This window comes from Schistocerca cancellata, chromosome 9 (genome assembly GCF_023864275.1).
Source record: "Schistocerca cancellata isolate TAMUIC-IGC-003103 chromosome 9, iqSchCanc2.1, whole genome shotgun sequence".
NCBI lineage: Eukaryota > Metazoa > Arthropoda > Insecta > Orthoptera > Acrididae > Schistocerca > Schistocerca cancellata.
This window is the reverse complement of record NC_064634.1, coordinates 62,969,892-62,993,296: the sequence shown is the minus strand read 5'-3', so window position 1 is coordinate 62,993,296 and position 23,405 is coordinate 62,969,892. Positions and strand designations below refer to the sequence as shown.

The 23,405-nt window shown below is 35.7% G+C and overlaps 1 protein-coding gene across 1 annotated transcript in view; it reads left to right on the top strand.

The window, feature by feature from the left end:
* Nucleotides 1–22,625, top strand: part of LOC126100208 (phenoloxidase 1-like) — a 34,396-nt gene extending 11,771 nt beyond the window's left edge. The window contains exons 8-13 of the mRNA XM_049910770.1: nucleotides 1,222–1,386; nucleotides 1,532–1,660; nucleotides 1,995–2,186; nucleotides 8,719–8,854; nucleotides 12,961–13,193; nucleotides 22,149–22,625. Coding sequence (XP_049766727.1) covers nucleotides 1,222–1,386; nucleotides 1,532–1,660; nucleotides 1,995–2,186; nucleotides 8,719–8,854; nucleotides 12,961–13,193; nucleotides 22,149–22,376 — 1,083 coding nt within the window. The 3' untranslated portion in view covers nucleotides 22,377–22,625. The remainder of the gene's footprint in view (nucleotides 1–1,221; nucleotides 1,387–1,531; nucleotides 1,661–1,994; nucleotides 2,187–8,718; nucleotides 8,855–12,960; nucleotides 13,194–22,148) is intronic.
* The last annotated feature ends 780 nt before the right edge of the window (nucleotides 22,626–23,405 follow it).

Genomic DNA, 23,405 nt, shown 5'->3' with positions numbered 1-23,405 from the left:
CCTTCTTCCCCACCCCTAAATGCACACAGTTTCACTGAAAGCAGTTATATCCATCAATGTCACATTGATATTAGATAAACTAACATTAAATAAAAACTGAAAATCCAACAGCTCACATAAAAACATAAACTGACCTTGCTCCCTCCAGTGTGGAAAATATTTATCCAAACACAATATCACGTACACTTTGTAAGAGACCAGAGAGCTCATGTGTCTGACAGCAGTTTGAAAAAAAAAAAAAAAAAAAAAAAAAAAAAAAAAAAAAAAAAAAAAAAAAAAAAAAAAAACTTTTCTTGTTATATACAGTACAGATTTACCACACAAACAATTTAATGAAGACTTTCTAATGTTATTCTTGAACTGAGCTTCAGGTGCCTAGACAGAGTTGCAGATATGTCCATTATTATTTGAGCCCATTATTATTACTGAGCCCTGGTGCAATATGAAGTTTTAATCTCTTGGGAAGGTTTATTTTTAATTTGTATGTTTGAGAGATTAGTCTACTACATGGTTATGAACAAATCTACCTGTAAGGTTGCTGAAGCTTAGAAAAACAATAATATTAAAAACCCTCCACTATAAGTATTCAATACTGGCAAACAATAATGATTAAAAAGTTGAATTGAATATTTAGTTTTGTAGTCAATTTGGAGCAATGAATTGCCTGATGGATCACCTCACCACTCTATGTTACTGGGGAAAAATTCAGTGTCAGAACTTGGATGATGATTATAATGTTGATGATGATAATAATAAACTTTACATTATGTATGCTGAGTATGGAATGTATGAAGATTAGCAGACTAAAAAAATTAAAATACATGTTGAAGATGTGTCACAGGTTTCCATATTGCATAGGTTTCCCTAAAGCCTTTATTTTCACACAACATGGATTTTATATAATAAGCCAAATTTCCTGGTGTAACAACAGTGAGTATACAAAAAAGAACCCAATAACATGGGAATTGAGTTTCTCCTGATGACATCACTAAGAAAAAATTCTTCCTTTTCTTGCCATATCAGATTTATGTAAGAACTCCAGCTTTCATCTATCTTGTCACACTATAAAGATAAGGTTTTCTAAATACCGACATCTAAATAAATCATATTAAATGTGATTTCAATAGCTTGTGTTAACAACTCCTATTTCCCATTACCTTCCCTTAATTCCTTGCTTGCATTTATTACGTACAAAATACAAATTTTCATTTTGATTATTAGGAAAATGGCCAGGAGATGCAACTGACTGAAGACGGTGGCATAGACATTCTTGGTAACATCATGGAGTCAAGTACAATATCCATCAACCGCCGATATTATGGGAACTTGCACAATCTAGGCCATGTTGCTCTCGCTTTGTGCCATGACCCTGATAACAGACATTTGGTGAGTTAGAAAGTATGATTTTTTTTAATATTCAGTATTAAGGTTATGTAGTAGTGAATCCATGTTGTTACAGTTGTGTATGTAGCCCACTATCGTCTAGCCTGACACCTTCTGGTAACTGACTTTTCTCATTATAATCTTGCAGGAAACCTTTGGAGTGATGGGAGACTCAGCTACTGCAATGAGAGATCCTGTATTCTATCGATGGCATGCCTTTGTTGATGACGTTTTCCAAGAACACAAAGCAACCCTCCCTCCATACACATTGCAAAAGGTAAGTGCAGACATCTCGAAGAGACAGTAACTGTTTTCTGCTAATGTATGTAGAGTGAAAATATAATATGTCACATAGAGGCTAAAATTTAAGAATAATGAGGGAATATCCCAGTCTGTTTCAGTTAGTTTCATAATGGATGTTATTTTTGGATCTGAAACTGTTGAAACACAGAAGTGACATGATATGAGAATTAACTGCTTTGCACAAAATAAAAATAGTGGCAAGTTGTAATCTTATTATTATTTATTAAAACTGTTTAAAGTGGAAACAAAATTGACAATGTTGATACAAAGAATACACTAAATGACACACTGAACTATTTCTTCCACAGCTTCAATTTGATAATGTGAACATAGCAGGTTTCTCAGTACAAACTGATGGGTCAAAAGCTCCAAACCAGTTTGAAACAACATATGATCAAAATGATGTAAATCTTACAAGAGGAATGGACTTTACTCCAAGAGGAAATGTCTTTGCAAGAATAACTCATTTGAACCACAAACCTTTCTCATACACAATAAATGTAAGGAAACAGTATATTTTTTACTATTGGTAAATAATTGAAATGATTAATTTTTGTTATGATAACACTATATTTAATCAACTGGCAAATATTATTTGTTTTATATCTGAAGCTGATGGCTATTTTTAGCATCACTGATGGCATGATTAATTAAACAGTTTCATTTTCACTATCCTGTTTTCTTTGCATGTATGAGGCATAAAGGAAGGAGTGTGAGCACAGAATGTTAACCAGGAAATAGAAAATCTTATATATGCACCAAAAATCATTTGGCTGATATATCATTCACATATTTCTACAATTACTTCTGTTATAGTGGATAACTTGATTGCAGCTCAGTCCACACTGATTAATTAAAACACAGTGTTACAGCTACAAGGCCACTGGACTTGATGGGGTGCTCATTACTTTTTACATTCAATATGCAAAGACCCCTCATTGAGAACTATTTTACTTCAGATAACTGGTGCAAAGGAACTTCTCCAATGAAGGTCATTCCAGTCTATGAGAAGGATCACAAGATGAACACTTGGAACTATAGAACTATCCAACAGCCGTTAATTTCTTGCAGAATTATGGAATATGTACTATGCTCACATGTAATGAAATTTCTGGATACTGAACAACTCCTGTGTAGGAATAAACATGATTTCCAGAAGCACAGATCATATGAAACAAAGTTTCTCCTGCTCATTCATGGTAACCAGAAGTTAGTAGTTGGTAGAGTTCAGGGTGGCTCCCAGAAAGCTTTTGATAAAACTGTTGAGGCTTTCATAGTCACTTGTTGGGTTCTGTCTTAGGTTCTTTGGGCAACATTTGTTTGACGATTTTTCTGACAGTTCGCCAGTCCAAGCAGCTAGCATTATCAAAGCTTCACCCTTCATTGCTGGTAGTGACTGGTTCACCACCAGTAATGGAGGGTAAATCTTTGACGATGCCAGGCACTTGTGCTGTCAAAATGTCTGAATCATTGTCAAACAAACATCAGCTGAAGAAACTGAGACAGAAGCCAACATCCAATATTTAAAATAAGTGCATACAGAATATCCAAACAGACATTGGATTAGATTGAAGACTTCCTTGTGGACAGAACTCAATGTATTGTTTTTAACTAAAGGCCATTGCTGTACGTGATTAGATTAGATTTACTTTCATTCCAATTGATCCATAGTAAAGAGGTCCATCAGGATGTAGAACATGTCAGAAAAACAATAATACATGACAAATATTTACAACTCAAACAAATAAGCTAATGTACCGTTCCACAGGTCCCAAGTGGAATGATCGTCACTTTTTTTTAATGAACACTATATGAAAGAATCATTTTACAAACACTAATGCACTGAATTTAAAATAAAAAAAGTTTTTTTTTATTTATAACATGATAAACATGTAATAGAACTACTATAATACTTATTTACAATGAACACATTACTGCACTGAAATTGTGCAGAAGTTATATACACACTAATCAGTTGGTTCTACTGAGAAATTCATCAATAAAATAGAATGAGTTGACCACCAATAAATCCTTTAAGGCTTCTCTTAAACTGAATTTCATTGGTTGTTAAGCTTTTTATGGCTGCTGGCAAGTTATTGAAAATGTGTGTTCCTGAATAATGCACACCTTTTTCTACAAGACTACGTGACTTTAAATCCTTGTGAAGATTATTCTTATTTCTAGTATTGATTCCATGAATTGAGCTACTGATTTGAAAGAGTGATATATTTTTAATGACAAATTTCATTAAGGAATAAATATATTGGGAAGCAGTAGTTAGTATCCCTAGTTCCCTAAACAGGCTTCTGCAGGATGTTCTTGAGGTCACACTACATATAACTCTCACTGCACGTTTTTGTGCCTGGAAAACTTTAGCTTGGCTTGATGAAGTACGCCAAAAACTAATCCCATATGACATTATGGGGTGAAAGTAAGCATAGTACACCAGTTTTTCCATTTTTATATCCCCTATGTCGGACACAATTCACATTGCAAATAGAGATTTGTTAAGACGCTTCAGCAGTTCTGTGGTGTGCTCCTCCCAGTTGAATTTATTATCAAACTGTAACCCCAAGAATTTAACACTGCCCACTACTTCTATCTGCTTGTCATCGTATGTTAGGCATATACTCGTGGGACACCCCTTACAAGTTCTGACCTGCATGTAGTGTGTTTTTTCAAAGCCTAGTGACAAAAATTGTCTACGAACCAGTGATTAATGTCCACAAATATTTTATTAGCCTATCTTTCTAAGACTGCACTTGATTTGCTATTTATTGCAATGTTTGTATCATCCAGCAAACAAAATGAACTTGGCATCTGGTAATGTTACTGATGAAAGGTCATTGATATACACAAGAAAAAGTAAGAGCCCTAAAACGGAACCTTATAGGACCCCAAATGTAACTAGTTACCAGATGCTATTTCTTTATCACCCGTCTTAAACAGTGGCTTAACTTCAGCATATTTCAACCATTCAGGAAATATTCCACTGATAAATGACTGGTTACACAGATAGCTTAATATGTTACTTAACTCAGAATCACATTCTTTAATTAACTTTGTTGATATTTCATCATACGCACTAGATGTTTTTGATTTTAAAGATTTTGTGATGGACATTATTTCTGCTGGGGTAGTGAGGGTCAAATTCATATTATGGAAGTTACCTGAAATTTCTGGTCTAAGGTATTCCATAGCAGCATCTGCAGAACCTGACAACACCATCTTTTCAGTTGCAGTTATAAAATGTTTGTTAAAAAGTTCTGCGACACTATACACATCTGTCACCAATGTGTGTTAATGCTATTTGTCCCTCTTCATGTCTGGTTCTACTGGTCTCCTCCTTCACTATATACCATATTGTCTTTATTTTGTTATCTGATATGACTATCTTTTCCTTGTAATATATTTGCTTTGATGTCCATATTACAGTCTTTAATATTTTGCAGTATTTCTTGTAATGTGCTATAGCATCAACATCAGAACTGTTTTGGACTGACAAATACAGTTTTCTTTTTGTTTTACAAGATACGCCTATTACATGAGTAATCCATGGCTTCTTTGTAGACTTTGTTCTAACCTTGGTTAGTTTTGGGGGAAAAAAGTGTTCGAATAAGGTAAGCACTTTATTAGTAAAAGTGTTATATTTTTCATTCATGCCATGAGCACTGTAAACATAAGTCCAGTGAATGTCTCTGAGGAGTGTCCTAAAATAATCAATTTTTGGCTTATTGATTACCCTCTTGAGCTCAGATTCAACAGATTTTATATCCTGGTCAGTATTAACATTTAACAGAAGGATCTGAACGTCATGGTCTGAGAGGCCATTGACTATTGGTTTTGTAATATAATTTTGTTCATTGGACTTTTCTATAAAGATATTATCAATGGCTGTTTGTGAGCAATTGGCTACCCTAGTAGGGAACTTTACAGTGGGAATTAAGTTGAATGATAGTGCTACTAACTCAAATAATTTCTTATTGGGAGAGTCTTTAAGGAAATCTACATTGAAATCAACAGCAACCACTATTTCTTTGTTTTTGGTTGTTAAATGGGCCAGTACAGCTTCAAGGTGGTTTACGGACAGATTAAAGTTACCTACAGGTGCTCAATATACACTTAATATTACGAAGGATTTTTTGTGAAATTCTACTTCTGTTGCATGTGTTTCCATATGCTGTTCTAGGCAAAATTTTTGAATGTCTAGGTTCTTAAATTTATGACAGTTTCTGATGAATGTGGCAACTCCCCCTTTCTCCATTTCTGCTCTACAAAAGTGAGATGCTAACCTAAAACCTGTAACACTTAAAAGTTCTATACCAGTGGTCACATGATGTTCAGAGAGGCAGATTATGTCAGCTGGGTTTGAAGACTCTAATTCATCTGTGCAGATAATTACTTCATTCATTTTATTTCTCAGTCCACAAATATTTTGATGCAACGAAGATAGCTGACATTTCACATTGACTGAGTTAAAATTGGTTAGAGTTGAAATATCTGCTGACTGTTGAAAATTCTTAACCAATAGCTGTTTATGCTGATGTAATAAGCTAGATTTATGTCTTTTGGTTTCTTTCTCAAACTGAAGGTTTGTCTCAGTTCTAACCTCTCTTGAAATTTGTTTTCTTTCTGTCCTCCCTACCCTAAAAAAGGGTCTTTTATGAACCCTGTAACCACTGGTATTTTATCACTCATGACAGTGCCTCCCCCGTTTAACTTTCCTGCTATTTTCCCAGCCAGTTTACCCTTCCCTTCCCTATCGAGGTGAAGGCCATACCTAATATGATCCCACCTATTGAGAGAATCAATAGGAACCATGCCAATGTGTGACTCTGCACCCAACATAAGCAGCCGTTCCAACTTCAAATTAACTCTCTTGACAGAAGAGTTCAAATGAGGTCGGTCATGGCGCCCAAGAACAGAGACAAACTCAACACTAGTATGCTTCGATGCTAATCCAATCTTTGCCAGGTCACAACCTATATTGTACCCAGGCTCTCTGTCAATACTATTACCTGCCCCAACCACTATAACCATGGTATCTTCCTTAGTGAAATCTTTGCAAAGTGATCCTAAATCCTCTGTCACCTGCTCAGACCAGCACTAGGTTTAAAAAAATTGGTGACCTGGTATTCTGATCCTAGTTCATCCAGTAAAAGTTGGCCAACACCTCTTCCATGGGAGCTACCTAACAACAACACTTTCTTTCTCTTTACTAATTTTCCTACATTCTTACTTTTCAATTTGCTGCTGAAAGTTTGTTGTGCCCTGTCTACACCTGCAACTGCTTGAGGATCGCCAGCTTCTAACTGAAGCAACAGGTCAAATCTATTTTCCACATTCATCACAAAGCTGTCAAATTCTAGGCCTGTTCCTCCTGTTGCCTGTTGCCACTTCCCACCTCTCTTTACCCTTCTCCCTCCTTAACCTGTCAAGATCTGCCCTGTCCTTGCCTAACTCAGCCTCAAGGGCAGCAATTTTCCCCTCCTGTTCTAGTATATTCCTATCTCTACTACATATCCTACAAAACCACTGATGAGTCTCATTTACTTCCCCTATTCTTGCGCCACTACAGTCACCCACATGGAAAAAACTACAGCACCCAACACACCAAAGCCCCAACCTAACAATTCTACGGCAAGTCAAGCACTTTTCACTCATAATAAACATAATAGTTTATGAAGAATAAGTCAGTTAAATTACAGATAAACACGAAAATATGTTTCCACAAATTTGGCCTATATGCAATTGTGTGTAAACAAAAACAACAGTGCAAAGTTTCTGAAATAACAACTTAAACTTTACACTATTTTCTGGAAATGTGAGTTAAATAATGAAGAGGTACGCTACAGTTAAATTGCTGGAGAGAGCAAAGAACAACAAAACGAAATTCTATAGATTTGCTGTGGCAAAACGTAAACAGAAAATATGACTGTATGATCTTTTTGCATTTTCTGCTATATTATGTAAAGAAAAATAAAACCTTTAACTTAAAAGGCACACTAATACACCTATTTAACATGTAATCAGTACTAAACTATATGGTTTTATAATCTAAAATGACTTATCTCTATGATAACACCAAAACTTGCGCTAGTCGCCTGGCTGTGGGGCTGCCTACATAAATTACATAGTGGATGAAGTCTGTAACTTTATGAGGCTTTTCTTAGATTGCACAGTTGTGCACCTGGAAGTAAGTCTGTTGGAAACTTGATACAATATTCAGAGATAAGGTGATCAGTGCCCAGTACAAAGAGTGCAACTGACTCCAAACTTAACTTGAATATAATTCACATAAATATAAAAAAATATTCAACATTGCTTGAGTAGATGATCAGAGATGAATTGCTTGAATCAGTTAATACTTTCAAATATCTAGGAGCTTCCATCTGCAATGATTTTAAGGTGAAATCACATAAATTTAACCAGATTTATTGCAAGAATTGTAAGAAAGTGTAATTTACACATGAACTTATTTGACCATTTTTTAGGTATTGTTCATCAGTCTAGGACACTTACTATGTAGGATAAATGGGAGTGCTAGAAAAGATCACAGAGGAGCTGCATGATCAACCATGTATTTGTTAAGTCGAAGTGAGAGTGTTATAGAAATGTTCAACAAATCACAGTGGCAGCCATAAGAAGGGGAATGTTCTGGATTATGGAAAGCGCAACTCAGAAAATTCCGAGTCCACATTAACAAATGAGTCATGAAACACATTACTTCCTCCAAAATGTACCTTTGGTAATGACAACAACACCAAAATTAAAGAAACTGGCTGTCATACTGAAGGGCTCTGGCTGTCTTTCATCCCATGCATCATCTGCAAATAGATTAAGTAGGAGAGAAAATGAGACTGTTACTATATGTACCCCCCACTTCACCACTGTGGAGTACAAATGTAGATTTAGGTTTAAAACTACATTTGAGTTGCATGTGTTCTTTTTTTCATATTTTTCTTGTATTTTAATGATGTGATTGGTCATCAACTAGAACATTAAAGCTGCATATGTGTACATTCTTTTCAGGTCAATAACAAAGGTCCTCAACGATTAGGAACAGTGAGAATATTTTTGGCACCCAAATTTGATGAACGAGGCATTACTCTCTTGCTGAGAGATCAAAGACTCCTTTTCATTGAGCTTGACCGTTTCACAACTAACTGTAAGTAGCTGCTTTGGTGTTTAGTATAACTTCCTGATCTTAAACATTTATAAATGGAAAAATTGCAAAATAATGATAAAAAAGATAAATTAACCTTCTAATTATAAGAAAAACAGACAAACTGGGTTTCACAGAAACACTAGCCATCTCAACCATGTTTCCTTCACCTGGCAAAACAAAGGGAAGGTCTGGAGAAGATGAGGTTACACAAGGATTAAGTAGGACATAGTTGGCTGGACAAAACTTTGCCATAAGCAACCATCTGAAACCAGTTAACTTGGTGTGGCATGGATAAGAGGTTAGAGGTTGGAGCCATTAAGTTATTTATCAATAAGTTAAAGAATACACATTCTATTTGAGTGTAAAGTGGAAGATGGAGTTGGAAATGTTTTTGATAACTTATCAGAAAATTTAAAAATAAAAGATTATTCTTCTTGTCCATTAACAAAATTCAGCTCCTCAGGTAAATATAAAAATAAGGAAGTTTACTGGTATACAAAATAATTGGTACAAATTAGAGAAAACATGCTAATATTGTATCAAATATACAAAAGTGATGATAACTGAAGACTGAGCAAAGGATTTTGTTACAATACTTCCTTTAGAAGTGAAAAGTATTACAATACTAAGCTCTTACTAATACTAAGCTGTTATGGCAATGTTCTCGAAAATATTTGAATCACTCATTTAGTTTCATTGAAGTAATATATTTGGAAAATATGACTTTACTCTGCAGCAATCAATATGGATTTCAGGCAGGTAGAACTATCATTGCAGCTCTTCTGGAAACTGGCAGTCAGACTTTAACTGCTTTTGAAAATAACAAGAGGGTGCCACTTTACTATGAGAATTGGTAGAATACTAGGGAAGAGCAATTAGTCTCCAAAAGAGAGCACACACAAAATACTCATGTGACCCATCCTGGAATATTGTTCAAGTTTGTGGGATCCATACCAAACAGAACTAATGTGACATTGAATGGATAAAAAGAAGGACAGCATGAATAGACATAGGTTTTTTCGGCCCATGGGTGTCACAAATATGCTGAAAGAACGTAATTGGTAGATGCTTGAAGATAGATGCAAACTATCCAGTGAAAACCTACTTAGAACATTTCTATAACCAACATTAAGTGATGAATCTAGGAATATCTTACTACTCCCTATGTATCACTCCCTTTCAGACCACAAAGACGATATTACAACTATTTATAGCATACAGGCTTTAAGCAATAATTCTTCCCATGCTCCATAAGTGGATGGAGAAGGAGAAAGCTGTAATAACTGCTATAATGAGACATACCTTGTTCACAGTGATTTGGAAAGAACAGTTGTAAATGTAGCTCTAAGTAAAGCATATGACAGCATTACTTTTAACATATTACTAACAAAATTACAGCATTATGATGTACACAGATTTACATTAGCAATATGCTACTTGAACAACAAAAGAAAGTTTGTCTCACTTATAAACAGATAACCTACCTTAGTGAAAATTGATACTGGTGTTCCATAGGGCTCTGTCCTTTGACCCTTTCTTTTTTATTTTAGCTAGCTTTTATTTAGGCAGTCTAAGAAAATAGAAAATAAATAAATCAAACATTTAGGAACACATAGTGACCAAAACTCAGTTGGGAAGAATATATTAAGTTCGCAAAAAGATCTCATAGGTTGCTCACCTCGTGTGGAAACCGAGAGATGTGGTTAATAGTAATTAGTGCCATACGAAACACATAGTGCTCTTTCCTTCACATATCTAATTTGGCTTACTCATATGGGGTCATTCCTCTCATATCTGTAACGTTTTAAAAATAAAACAAAAAATTGTCAGAAAATCTGCAACGCTGGTCCAATGGGGTAATATTAGCTTCCCTCTTTCTACCAGGTTTAGAATAGTAACAGTTGTGCATATATATATATATATATATATATATATATATATATATATATATATGCTGTCGACCTGCCAGCACTTTCATTTGGTAAGTCACATCATCTTTGTTTTGAGCATCCAACAGATCAGGTAATGGAAGGACAGACTGGGGATTGAAAACTAGATGTAAGAATGGTGTACAATGAGAGACAAAAAGTAAAAGACAAGGATGCACATAGGAAAGGTCACAGGAACTAAAAGAGAAGCTGAAAAATATAAAATAGAGTAAAAAATTGAAACTAAATGGATGTAAAGGACATGGTAGTTAAAAGCAGAAACAAGAGACTGGGAATAAAAATTAGGAAAAAGTGCAATAAGAGACATTAATGTAAGATGAGGACTGTAGTAATCAAACATATGCTGAAAAGTCAGTTTCTAAGTAAAAAAAGCTCAGAACCAAATGTTTTTGTCAAAAGAATTCAAACTGCCTATGTGATAAAGTGAACCAGAAATCATTGGCTTTCTTTCACAAAGCATGTCCAGCAACAGAATATTCTATTATCTGCCATCTCTGTCACTTATAACTGTTCATAGTTTCAAATTAAAATACTCTTGCTGTTGATGATATTTCCTGTTGTAGTATTTCACAGTTTCTTTTGTGATCTAGAATCCTAGATGATTCTACCAGTTAATTCATGTTTAGTTCTGTCTACTATATATATTTCTTTGTTATTTATAAACATTGTTAAATTTAGAACTATTTTACATCATCTTTGTTTTTATGGTATTAGAGTTCTCAATTGTTAGATCTGAGTTTCTCCTGGTGTATACAATTTTCAAACAACTTACAGGGATTCAGCCAGGTAGTATTAACAGTGCTGCCGATATTTCGGTCTTGGTTTGCGTAAGGTGGGTGTATATCTCATTCCTTGTAGCTGTGGCATGGCATATATTGGTCAAACAATCAGGACTGTGGAGGAGCGATGTACTGAGATTAAATGGCACATGATTCCAGCATCCAAGTAGATCTGCTATTGCCAATCATTGGTTGGATACTGATCACCCTATGTTATACAACAACATCGACATATTGGCACGCACGTCCAGCTATTGGGACAGTGTTATTAAGGAGGCAGCTGAGATTAAATTAGTGGGCAACCTTGTAAACAGGGATGGAGGTCTTTGTTTAAACTCTGTTTGGAATCCTGCTCTCTTCCTTGTCAAAAAACCGTCAATGTTACCTCACCTGCTAGTTCGTAGTCTCACTATCAATATCTATGACTTTGGTTGTCTTTGGTGGCACTGGTGTTCAGTGTGTGTGTTAGCTTTCCTGCATCAGTCCGTACATCACCTGTCCATTGCAGTTTGCCTTGAAAATGGCGGAGTGTGCTCCTGCCGAAATATCGGCAGTCACTGTTAATACTACTTGGCTGAATTCCCATAAGTTGTTTGAAAATTCTCAATTTATCCTATGAGGAATGTTAAAACAATCTTGCAATCCGGCTTTCTTGTAATTTCTATAAATGCACTTTCTTTTATAAAACTGCAAAAAGCTTCCCTAATTAAGGGCACTCAACGATAAACAGAATGTTGTTTAAAAATGTAATATTTTACACTAAGTTGACAGACTGTCCTTAAATTAGTCTCATGTGATATTTTGTCCAAGTATATTTATAGAACTTAACAGCAACATGCTTCTTAATCATTATTTCATCAGTGACTGAGTGTATTGCCTGTGTGATAGGGCTGTGAAGATTGCAGACTGCACCACAACACCCTTAAACATGTATTACTCGAGATATTGATTATTCTTTGTGCTTTGATGACACTGACAACAAATATTGTTGGAATGAATATTGAACTACAGTAATTTCACATTGCAGTATTTGATTGGCCATCTAAAATTACACTTTGAACAACATTTTGTTTTTAATTATAGAAATGACATCTTCTGTTGGTAATAGTAGTCATATGAAAGAGCCACAGAGCAGTATTTGTGTGGATATACTCTGCCTGTACAAAAAGATCAAGCAACACATCACAAAAGTGTAACTGAAAATGTCTTTAAAAACAGCTGAGAAAAGGCACCTTGTGGTTTTTGGGAAAAATAGCAGAGGCATTATGTGACTTTCTGCAACACTGACATATTTTTATCTTTTTTTTGTTCCTTAAGGCTCATTGAAATGTTATAGAATTGTTATGAACATATCCTACAAGAAACTTATTGTTTTCAGTAAAAAGTGGAAATAATACAATCAAGCGGAAATCAACGGAGTCATCTGTGACCATTCCCTTTGAGCAAACTTTCCGTGATCTCACAACAAACCGGCCAACAGACAGTGAAGGTTTGTCCAGGTTTAACTATTGTGGTTGTGGCTGGCCTCAGCACATGCTCATCCCTAAGGGGACGCCTGAAGGATTCCCTTGTGAACTTTTTGTCATGATCTCAAACTATAATGATGATAAGGTAAGTAATAAAAGAGCTTTTGTTGTCATGTTTATCCTTGAAATAATTTCAGTCATAAACATAAAGATTGAAATGAGCTAGGTACTGTATGATGAGTTTTTTTACCTATTTTTTTGTGCCTAATGCCATTTTCAGCAAATTAGAGTACAGAGAATTGATATTTTAAGTGCAGGGTTTCATTTCCTTCAAATTTTAGAAAATCTTTCATTCCTTCACATCCCATCCCATAATGATGGAAAGCCAGTAAAGTGAGTTAATTAAGAGTGAGAATTAGCTATTATATGTTGTTTGTATTGGTTACATTAACTAGCAACTGTTGATACTGCTTGCATAGTTATGTGCTATCAGTCAAGAACATTCTCTTATTTTATTTAAAGTAAACTGGCTGCAAACAAACAGATTCTCTTCTGGAGTATTGCAGCATGTTATGGAGTCCTTACTAGATAGGAATGATGGAGAACATTAAAAAAAAGTTCAAAGCAGGGCAACTCTTTTTGCATCACTGCAAAATAGGGGAGAGAGTGTCACAGATATTTTCATTGTGGTGAGATCTTTTCATGAAGTTTCAATCACAAATTTTCTCCCTTGAATGCAAAAATATTTTGTTGATTCCCACCTATGTAAACCATTGTCATAAAATAAGAAAAATCAGAGCTTGCACAGAAAAATTTACATGATCATTTTTCCCATGTTGTACTTGAGAGGGACTGGTAAAGAAATAGTCTGAAAGTGGTTCTATGAAACTTCTAACAAGCACTTAACTGTGAATTGCACATTAGTGATGTAGATGTAAACATAATGCAAATGTACACTATCTGATCAAAAGTCTCCGGACACCCCAATGTAATACGGAACTGACCACTAGGTGTCATAAGAGATGGGTTCACCAGTGTACAAGGAGTCAAGGAATATTGTGTTGTCAGCAGAATGAGTCGGTCAGGAGAGGTCAGTGACTTCAAACGTGGACTAGCCATTGGACGTCACTTAGTAACAAAACCATGAGGGCATTTCAACCATTCTAAAGTTGCCCAAGTCAACTGGTAGAGATGTGAGTGTGAAGTGGAAGTAAGAAAGGAAGATTAGGGTTTAATGTCATGCTTGTGTGAAGTGGAAATGCAGTGGTACAGCCATACCTAAACCAAGACCAGGCAGACCTCATATACTGACAGACTCAGACCGTCGAGCACTGCAGAGGGTGGCTGTAAAAAATCAGATGAAATCAGTGGAAGGAATCACCTTGGAGTTCCAAAGTGCTACCAGCAGTCTAGCTAGCACAGGGACTAGGCATTAAGAGTTAAAAAGAATGGTCATGCAGCTCTTCATAAGCTATACATTTCAGTCGTCACTGCTAAGCATTACTCGAGGTGCTGTTAAGAGTGATGCCACTGGATAGTGAACGATTGGAAACAAGTGATTTTGTGAGCTGAATTGTGCTACACCCTGTGGCAATCCAGTGGAAAGATTTGGGTGGGACAAATGCCTAGAGGACATTATCTGACGTCAAGTGTAGGATCAATGGTGAAGTATAAAGGAGATACCTAGTTTTGCAGCATAGCGGTACTTTTCATGGTTAGGGGGTGGTTCCCTTATTACACTTAAAAAAAATGCTAAATGTAGTATGACAAAGCATGTTGTCATAAAGCAGCATCTGGGTTGGCATTTCTCCACAGACATTCAGACATCTCACTGAAAGTGTCCCCAGCAAAGTTCAAGACATCAGGAAGGTAAGGGCTGGACATGCCACTTATCAATGTCCACTAATAGATATCCGGATGCTTTTGGTCAGGTGTTGTATACAAGTATTACTGTTCTGAGAACAGTTGCTGCTTTTTTAGTAACAATATTCAGTTACTGTCCATTTTATGAGTACCCTTATGAGTGTATCAATGTAGTGTAACAATGGAGGTCCCATTTGATATTATTTTCTACAGAGATTAGCTATCAAAAATATGGTCAGACAGTTTACAGGTGTGGTGGATGGTAAGAAAAGTTTTTAATGTACATCTCAATTTTTGTTGACTTCCTGCCCTAGCTTTAGGCACCCATTCAAAATTTTTTTAGGCACCCATTCAAAATTTTTGTCAAAATACAAAACTCTGTTAGGATTCATAGATTTGATTGAAACACCTATGTGGGAATTATTTTTATAATTATATGATGCCTGTGTACATTACTGTACACCTGAATCGGCCTTTTAATATTAGCCACAAATGCTATTAAAGAATGGATATAGTGGCACATAACTAAAACTGAGATCTTCGATAAGTTGAGATCTTCTATAAGTATGTTTATTAATCAAATCTACATAATGCTTTAATTTATTGCTTTTTTATGAAGGGAGGATAATAAAAACAGAAAACTGGTAAAATCAATCCCAGCCAGATGGCCGCCGAGTAAGTGAAGCCATAAACTATTTCCAGAAAGTTAAGTGATTTAGACAGGAATATAATTTAGTTTAATGCTGACAACAAATTAAATACGTGCATTAGTGTATCGTTTAGTCTTGCCGTAAAAGGTTTGACTTTTCTTTGCATATTTTTTCAGAAAACATGAAAAATATCGTAACTTCGCGAAGTCGCGCTTAGGCTTAAATTTTGTAAACGTGTTTGTTTCTTGTTTCACGGTAATTTAACTAGTTTCTCGGTAACAAATAAGTAAACTAACATACCTAGCATATAACTTCATTGTTTTAATACAGATTTCAGAAAAACAGCGTAACTTTATATCAGAAACTTGCTTATATACATTTGTTTATAGGCCTAATTCTCGTAACGTTTTTGGAGAATCAAACTTAAAGTATCTTGTTTAATTGTCCTTTTTTCATTCCATCGAGTGAAATATATAATAAATAGCATATACCTTCATTGTTTTAATACAGATCTCAGAAAAACAGCGGAATTTTAAATCAGAAACTTGCTTATATACATTTGTGAATAGGCTTAATTCTTGTAACGTCTTTTTTGATTTTCAGTAATTTAATTGATTTATTCTAGCTAAAGTATTATTTTTGCCACGAGTAAGAAGTGCCTGACTTGCCGTAGAATTGTTAGTTCCGGGGTTTGGTGTGATGGATGCAGTAGTTTTTTTCACTGGGGGGACTGCAGTGGCGTGGGTGTCAGGAAAGTGGATCAGGCTCATCAGTGGTTATGTAGGATTTGCAGCAGAGATAGGAAGATAGTGGAACAGGAGGGGAAAATTGCTGCCCTTCAGGCCGAGCTAGATCAGGCTAGGGAAGATCTGGACAGGTTAAGGAGGGAGAAGAGCAAAGAGAGGTGGGAAGTGGCAACAGGTAACAGAAGGAACAGGCCTAGAACTAAGTCTGACAGTTTTGTGGTGAATGTCAAAAATAAGTTTGACCTGTTGCTTCAGTTAGAAACTGATGAGCCTCAACAAACAGAGGTAGGTGTAGACAGGACGCAACAAACTTTCAATAGGAAATTGAAAAAGAATGTAGGAAAGTCATCGAAAAGGAAGAAAGTTTTGTTGTTAGGCAGTTCTCATCCCAGAGGTGTCGGCCAACTTCTTCAGGAGAAATTAGGACCAGAATACCAGGTCACAAATTTTTTCAAACCAAGTGCTAGTCTGGATCAGGTGACAGAGGATTTAGGTTCACTCTGTAAAGGATTTACCAGGGAAGACACCGTGGTTATTGTGGGAGGGCCAGGGAACAGCATCGACAGAGATCCTGGGTACAGTATACAGTGTGACCTGGTAAAGATTGCGTTGGCATCGAGACACACCAATGTTGAATTTGTATCTGTCCTGAGACGCCATGACCGGCCTCATTTAAACTCTTCTGTTGGAAGAGTTAATTTGGAGTTGGAACGGCTGCTTGGGTCGGGTGCGGGGACTCATATTGGTGTGGTTCCTGTTGATTCTCTCAGTAGGTGGGACTATACCAGGCACGGCCTACATCTCAACAGGAAAGGGAATGGGAAACTGGCTGGGGTAATAGCAGGAAATTTAAGGGGGGGAGGCACTGCCATGAATGGTAAAATACCAGTGGTTACAGGTGTTGGAGCAGCACCTTTTTTAGGATAGGTAAGACAGAAAGATGTCAAGTTCTACGAGAGGTCAGGATTGAAACAAATCTTCAGTTTAGTAAAGAAATTAAACAGTACAATTCTAGCACATTGTATCACCAGTCACAGCTGTCAATTATAAATTTTCACCAATCACCAGAAATTTTATCTCCACCAAGTTGTATCTCAGTCCTAGGTAATTGCATTGATGAATTAAAGTCACCCAACACAGTTGACATAATCTGCCTCTCTGAACACCATGTGACCACTGGTATAGGAACTAAGCCTAAGCACAATGAGAAACTCAGACAGGAGAGTACTGCAAATATTAGAATAAGGAAAGGTTCTCATAAAAGTATAATTAAAAATAATGTAAGTATATTTCATCAAAATATTGGGAGTTTAAAGAATAAAATAGATGAGCTTTTGGTTTGTTTATAAGATTTAGAAGCTGAGGATGAAATAGATATACTATGTCTGTCTGAACATCACATTGTTACTGGTATGGATAAGGTAAATGTAAGTGAATATAAGCTCTCTGCACATGTAATGAGAGAAAATATGGAGAAAGGAGGAGTTGCCATATATGTCAAAAGTTATCATTGTGCAAAAAGTATACAAACAAAAAAGTTTTGTATAGAGAAACATATAGAAGCATGTGCCTGTGAGCTTAAATTAAATAAAGGCACATTTATAATTGTAACTGTATATAGGTCCCCATCAGGAAATTTTCATCTATTTCTGAAAAATTTGGACTCCTTGTTGTGCTATCTGTCAGACAGGGGGAAGCAAATTATTATTTGTGGGGACTTCAATGTAGATTCTCTGAAAGAGGGTAATAGGAAAAATGACCTTGAAGTATTACTCGGTTCTTTCAATTTGACACCCGTTATTAATTTTCCTACTCGGGTGGTAAAGGATAGCAGCCCACTGATAGATAACTTCTTTATAGACCAAGATAAGTTTAACCAGATAAATGCTCAGCCTGTTGAGAATGGTCTTTCTGATCATGGTGCACAGCTAGTTACAATATATGACATAGCTCCATTCAGCAATACTAAACAGTCCTCCAAAGTAGTACGTTCAGTCAACGATTTAACAATTGCAAATTTCAGGGGAAGCCTACAGCAGTTAGACTGGGATGAGGTGTACCGTGAACCTGATGCCAATTTAAAATATAATTTATTTCATGACATTTTTGCAAATGCATTTGAAAACTGCTTCCCCAAGAAAATAGTTAAATATACTCGTAAGAAACCTTGTAACAAACCATGGCTTACTAAGGGTCTAAAAATATCTTGTAACCGGAAAAGGGAAATGTATCTGACAGCAAGAAAGAGTAGTGACCCAGAAACTATCAAACATTATAAAAACTACTGTGTTATATTAAGAAAAGTTATTAAAAAATCCAGAAGTATGTGTATCATGTCTGAAATCAGCAACTCTGATAATAAAATTAAAACAATTTGGAATATTATTAAAAGAGAAACAGGTCAACCAAGAGCACAGGAAGACAGTATCACCATCAAATTGAATGAAAACTTTACGAACAAAAAGTCAGAAGTTGAAAATATTTTTAATAATCATTTTCTAAATGTTGTGGATATAGTAGGATCCAGGTGTTCATTAGAAGATGCTGGGCTGTTAATGGAAGAGGCCATACCTATGCAATTTGATACAATTGAAATCTCACCCACTTCTCCCTCTGAAATTAGGAAAATAATAAACTTGCTTAAAAGCAAAAACTCACATGGATTTGATGGCATTTCCAGCAAAATACTAAAAGCTTGTTCTCAACAGATAAGTAAGATTCTCAGCCACCTGTGTAATAGCTCTCTGGAACAGGGCATTTTCCCTGATAGACTGAAATATGCTATTGTTATACCTTTGCATAAAAAGGGGGATAGATCTGATGTCAACAATTACTGTCCAATCTCTCTTCTAACAGCTTTATCCAACATTTTTGAGAAAGTAATGTATTCAAGAGTAGCTTCACATATCTGTAAAAATGAAGTACTAACAAAATGTCAGTTTGGTTTCCAGAAAAGTTTTTCAACAGAAAATGCCATATATGCTTTCACCAATCAAATTTTGAATGATCTGAATAACCGAACACCACCCATTGGGATTTTTTGTGATCTCTCAAAGGCTTTTGATTGTGTAAATCATGAAATTCTGCTAGACAAGCTCAAGTATTGTGACAGTGCACAAATGGTTTAATTCGTACCTAACTGGAAGAGTGCAGAAAGTTGAAATAAGCAGTTCTCATAATATGCAAAGATCAGAACATCCCTCAAACTGGGGAACTATCAAGAATGGGGTTCCACAAGGGTCAGTATTGGGTCCTTTGTTGTTCTTAATATATATTAATGACTTGCCATTCTATATTCATGAAGAGGCAAAGTTAGTTGGCTCAAATGGCTCTGAGCACAATGGGACTTAACATCTTAGGTCATCAGTCCCCTAGAACTTAGAACTACTTAAACCTAACTAACCTAAGGACATCACACACATCCATGCCCGAGGCAGGATTTGAACCTGCGACCGTAGCAGTCGCGCGGTTCCGGACTGAGCGCCTAGAACCACGAGACCACCGCGGCCGGCCAAAAAGTTAGTTCTCTTTGCTGATGATACAAGTATAGTAATCACACCTGACAAACAAGAATTAACTGATGAAATTGTCAATACTGTCTTTCAGAAAATTACTAAGTGGTTCCTTGTAAACGGACTCTCACTGAATTTTGATAAGACACAGTACATACAGTTCCGTACAGTGAATGGTATGACGCCATTAATAAATATAGACCTTAATCAGAAGCATATAGCTACGGTAGAATATTCCAAATTTTTAGATGTGTCCATTGATGAGAGATTAAATTGGAAGAAACACATTGAGGATCTGCTGAAACATTTGAGTTCAGCTACTTATGCAATAAGGGTCATTGCAAATTTTGGTGATAAACATCTTAGTAAATTAGCTTACTACGCCTATTTTCACTCATTGCTTTCACGTGGCATCATATTTTGGGGTAATTCATCACTGAGGAATAAAGTATTTATTGCACAAAAGCGTGTAATCAGAATAATAGCTGGAGTCCACCCAAGATCATCCTGCAGACATTTATTTAAGGATCTAGAGATATTCACAGTAGCTTCTCAGTATATATATTCTCTTATGAAATTTGTTATTAACAACCAAACCCAATTCAAAAGTAATAGCAGTGTGCATAACTACAATACTAGGAGAAAGGATGATCTTCACTATTCAAGATTAAATCTAACTTTGGCACAGAAAGGGGTGAATTATACTGCCACTAAAGTCTTTGGTCACTTACCAAATAGTATCAAAAGTCTGACAGATAACCAACAAGTATTTAAGAAGAAATTAAAAGAATTTCTGAATGACAACTCCTTCTACTCCATAGAGGAATTTTTAGATATAAATTAAGAAAAAAAATAAAATAAAATTATAAAAAAGTAAAAAATAAAAAAATATATAAACAACACAAAAAAATAAAAAGTTGTTATATTAACTTAAGTATGTTGTTAAATTAACTTAATTATGTCATGTATTGGAAAATTTGACTCGTTCCACATCATTACGAAATATCGTATTCATGATCCATGGAACTAGTATTAATCTAATCTAATCTAATCTAATCAAGTTCATCTTAAAAAAAGTGTAAGGCAATGATGCACCTTACCAAACTTTTTTGTTGAACAGAAGGAATAAATGTGCAACTTAATCAGGTACTTTATTAAGATACACAAATGAATACGAGTTTCTGATCAAAGATAAGGAAGAGTTAAAAGAAATACTGACTGGAATGGATAAGCAACTTAAAATAGCATATGATTAAGGATAAGTGAAATAAAGGCAGAAAATATGAATCAATTAGTTGGCTATCCCATTGATCATTTGCACAATATGTTGTAACTTTGTGGTGCAGATCAGTAATGAGAAAAAATAGTCCCTTGCTAATATGAAACTTGTAAGAACAGAGTACAATAAATAGCAAAAAAGCTACATAGGAAGAAAGAGCACACAATATGTCCAAAGCTGGTAGGCCCAGATACGGACTGGGGCAGATGAAGGCTCTCTACAAAATGGGTTTGCTAGTATTGAATACTGGCACAACACCAGGGAAAACTTTTCTGGAACTCTGCCTCTAAAGCGCCCCTTTGTACATAACTGATGCATGAATTGTGAAAAAAAAGGGTATAAAAATTAAGTCAATAGATACAGTGCAGTATGAAGTGGTACTAGAAAGACTAGGCAAGATGTAAAGTCTGCAGAAAAATCATTATATGAATGGAGAGGTTAGTGAGACATTTGCTAAGGCTTACAAGTATAGTGAACTTGCCACCAAGGAGAGATCAAAAGATTGGGGAAAAAAGGAGGGGGCATACAACTTTTAGAATATGTAAATAGAGTGCTGAAAGCATCCAGCATGGTATAATATATGCAGAGATTAATGGATTGGCACAGGTGGCAGAAGGAAGAGGAATGGACAGCACAGTAGCTCAACGACTGATAATTATTAACAAAATGCATGTCATTATGCTCTGTACCAGGTTAAATAAGAATAGAGGAACAAATTCCTCAAGATACATGTTGCTGCCCAATGTTTCTAACTGTACCTCTCTCCCTGAAGTTGTTACAGAGTAAAGTTTTATCTGATCAAAAATAACAATCAATGTACACATTATGATGATGTATCATAACACACACACACTTTCATTAATTTTAACATCTGCTTTGCATGTAGTAAATCTAGCATTCTAACAGGCATTTGGATAGTAAATACTTTATGTATTAGCAAACATTTCTTCCTTTTGATGACTGCATTCATTACCATAAGGAATGCCATACTCTATTGACTACACTGCTTTCTCTTCACAATATGACAATAAATAAAATTTTGCTTTTCAGGTTGACCAATCAGTAGATGCAGAAACTTGTGATGATGCCTCGAGTTATTGTGGCATACGTAACAAGAAGTATCCTGACAAAAGGGCCATGGGTTTCCCATTTGACAGACCACCTAGACAAGGTGCCAATACTCTGGCTGACTTCCGCAGAAACTTGCCTAATATGAGTGTTATTGATGTGAAAATACGTTTCACACCACCTGCCACCAATCCAAATATTGTTGACTGATTTTATGAGACAAATAAATGGTCTTCTTTTTGTTTTATCTGGATTGAAATAATGTGAACAGGAGGAACTTGAACTCAAGAAAAAGACTTCAGCCATTTAATAGATAGTGTTGCCCTGCAAAATGGCATAGCAATTTAAAAAAAGGTCGCCTGTTGGATTTATGATGATGACTAGCAATGGACATGGCAAATGAGTTGTATGTACAAGTGTATTATAAACTTGATATAAATAAAAGACTTAGCTCAGAAATATCTGTCCTCTTTGATGTTCAAACAACTCTACTGTAAGAAAAGAAACAATTTATTAAAATATTGAACTTTTACAGACACAGTAAATTAAGCCTAAGCATCAGTGGTTCCATGTGTGCCAACCAGCATGGATACAGAAAACACTGACCATGTGAAATCCAACTCTCACTTGTCTCACATGACATACTGAACACTTTGGATCAAGGGAATCGGGTAGATGCAGTATTTCTTAATTCTGAAAAGCATTTGACTGGCTACCACACCCGCACTTATTGACAAAAGTATGGAAATATTGGTATCAAGTGAAATTTGTGACTGGTTGAGGACTTTTTGGTAGGGAGCACGCAGCATGTTTTCTTGGATGGAGAGTCATCGTCAGATGTAGAAGTAACTTCAGGTATGTCCCAGGGAAGTGTGTTGGGACCATTGCTGTTCATGTTGTATATTAATGACATTGCAGACAATATTAATAGTAACCTTGGAGTTTCTGCAGATGATGAGTTATCAATGATGTTCTGCCTGAAAAAATCTGTATAAATATTCAGTGAGCTCTTGATAAGATTTTAAAGTTGTGCAAAGATTGGCAACATGCTTTAAATGTTCAGAAATGTAAAACTGTGTACAATATCAATGGGTCACTGTTAGCATCAGCCATCTCATACAAATACCTGGGTGTAATACTTAGTAGGAGACCATTAGTGCTCCTGGGGATTAATGGGGAAGAAGAGGAAGATTCGAGGAAGGAAGAACTGGAGTGACTCTGGAGAAAATCTGAGTTTAG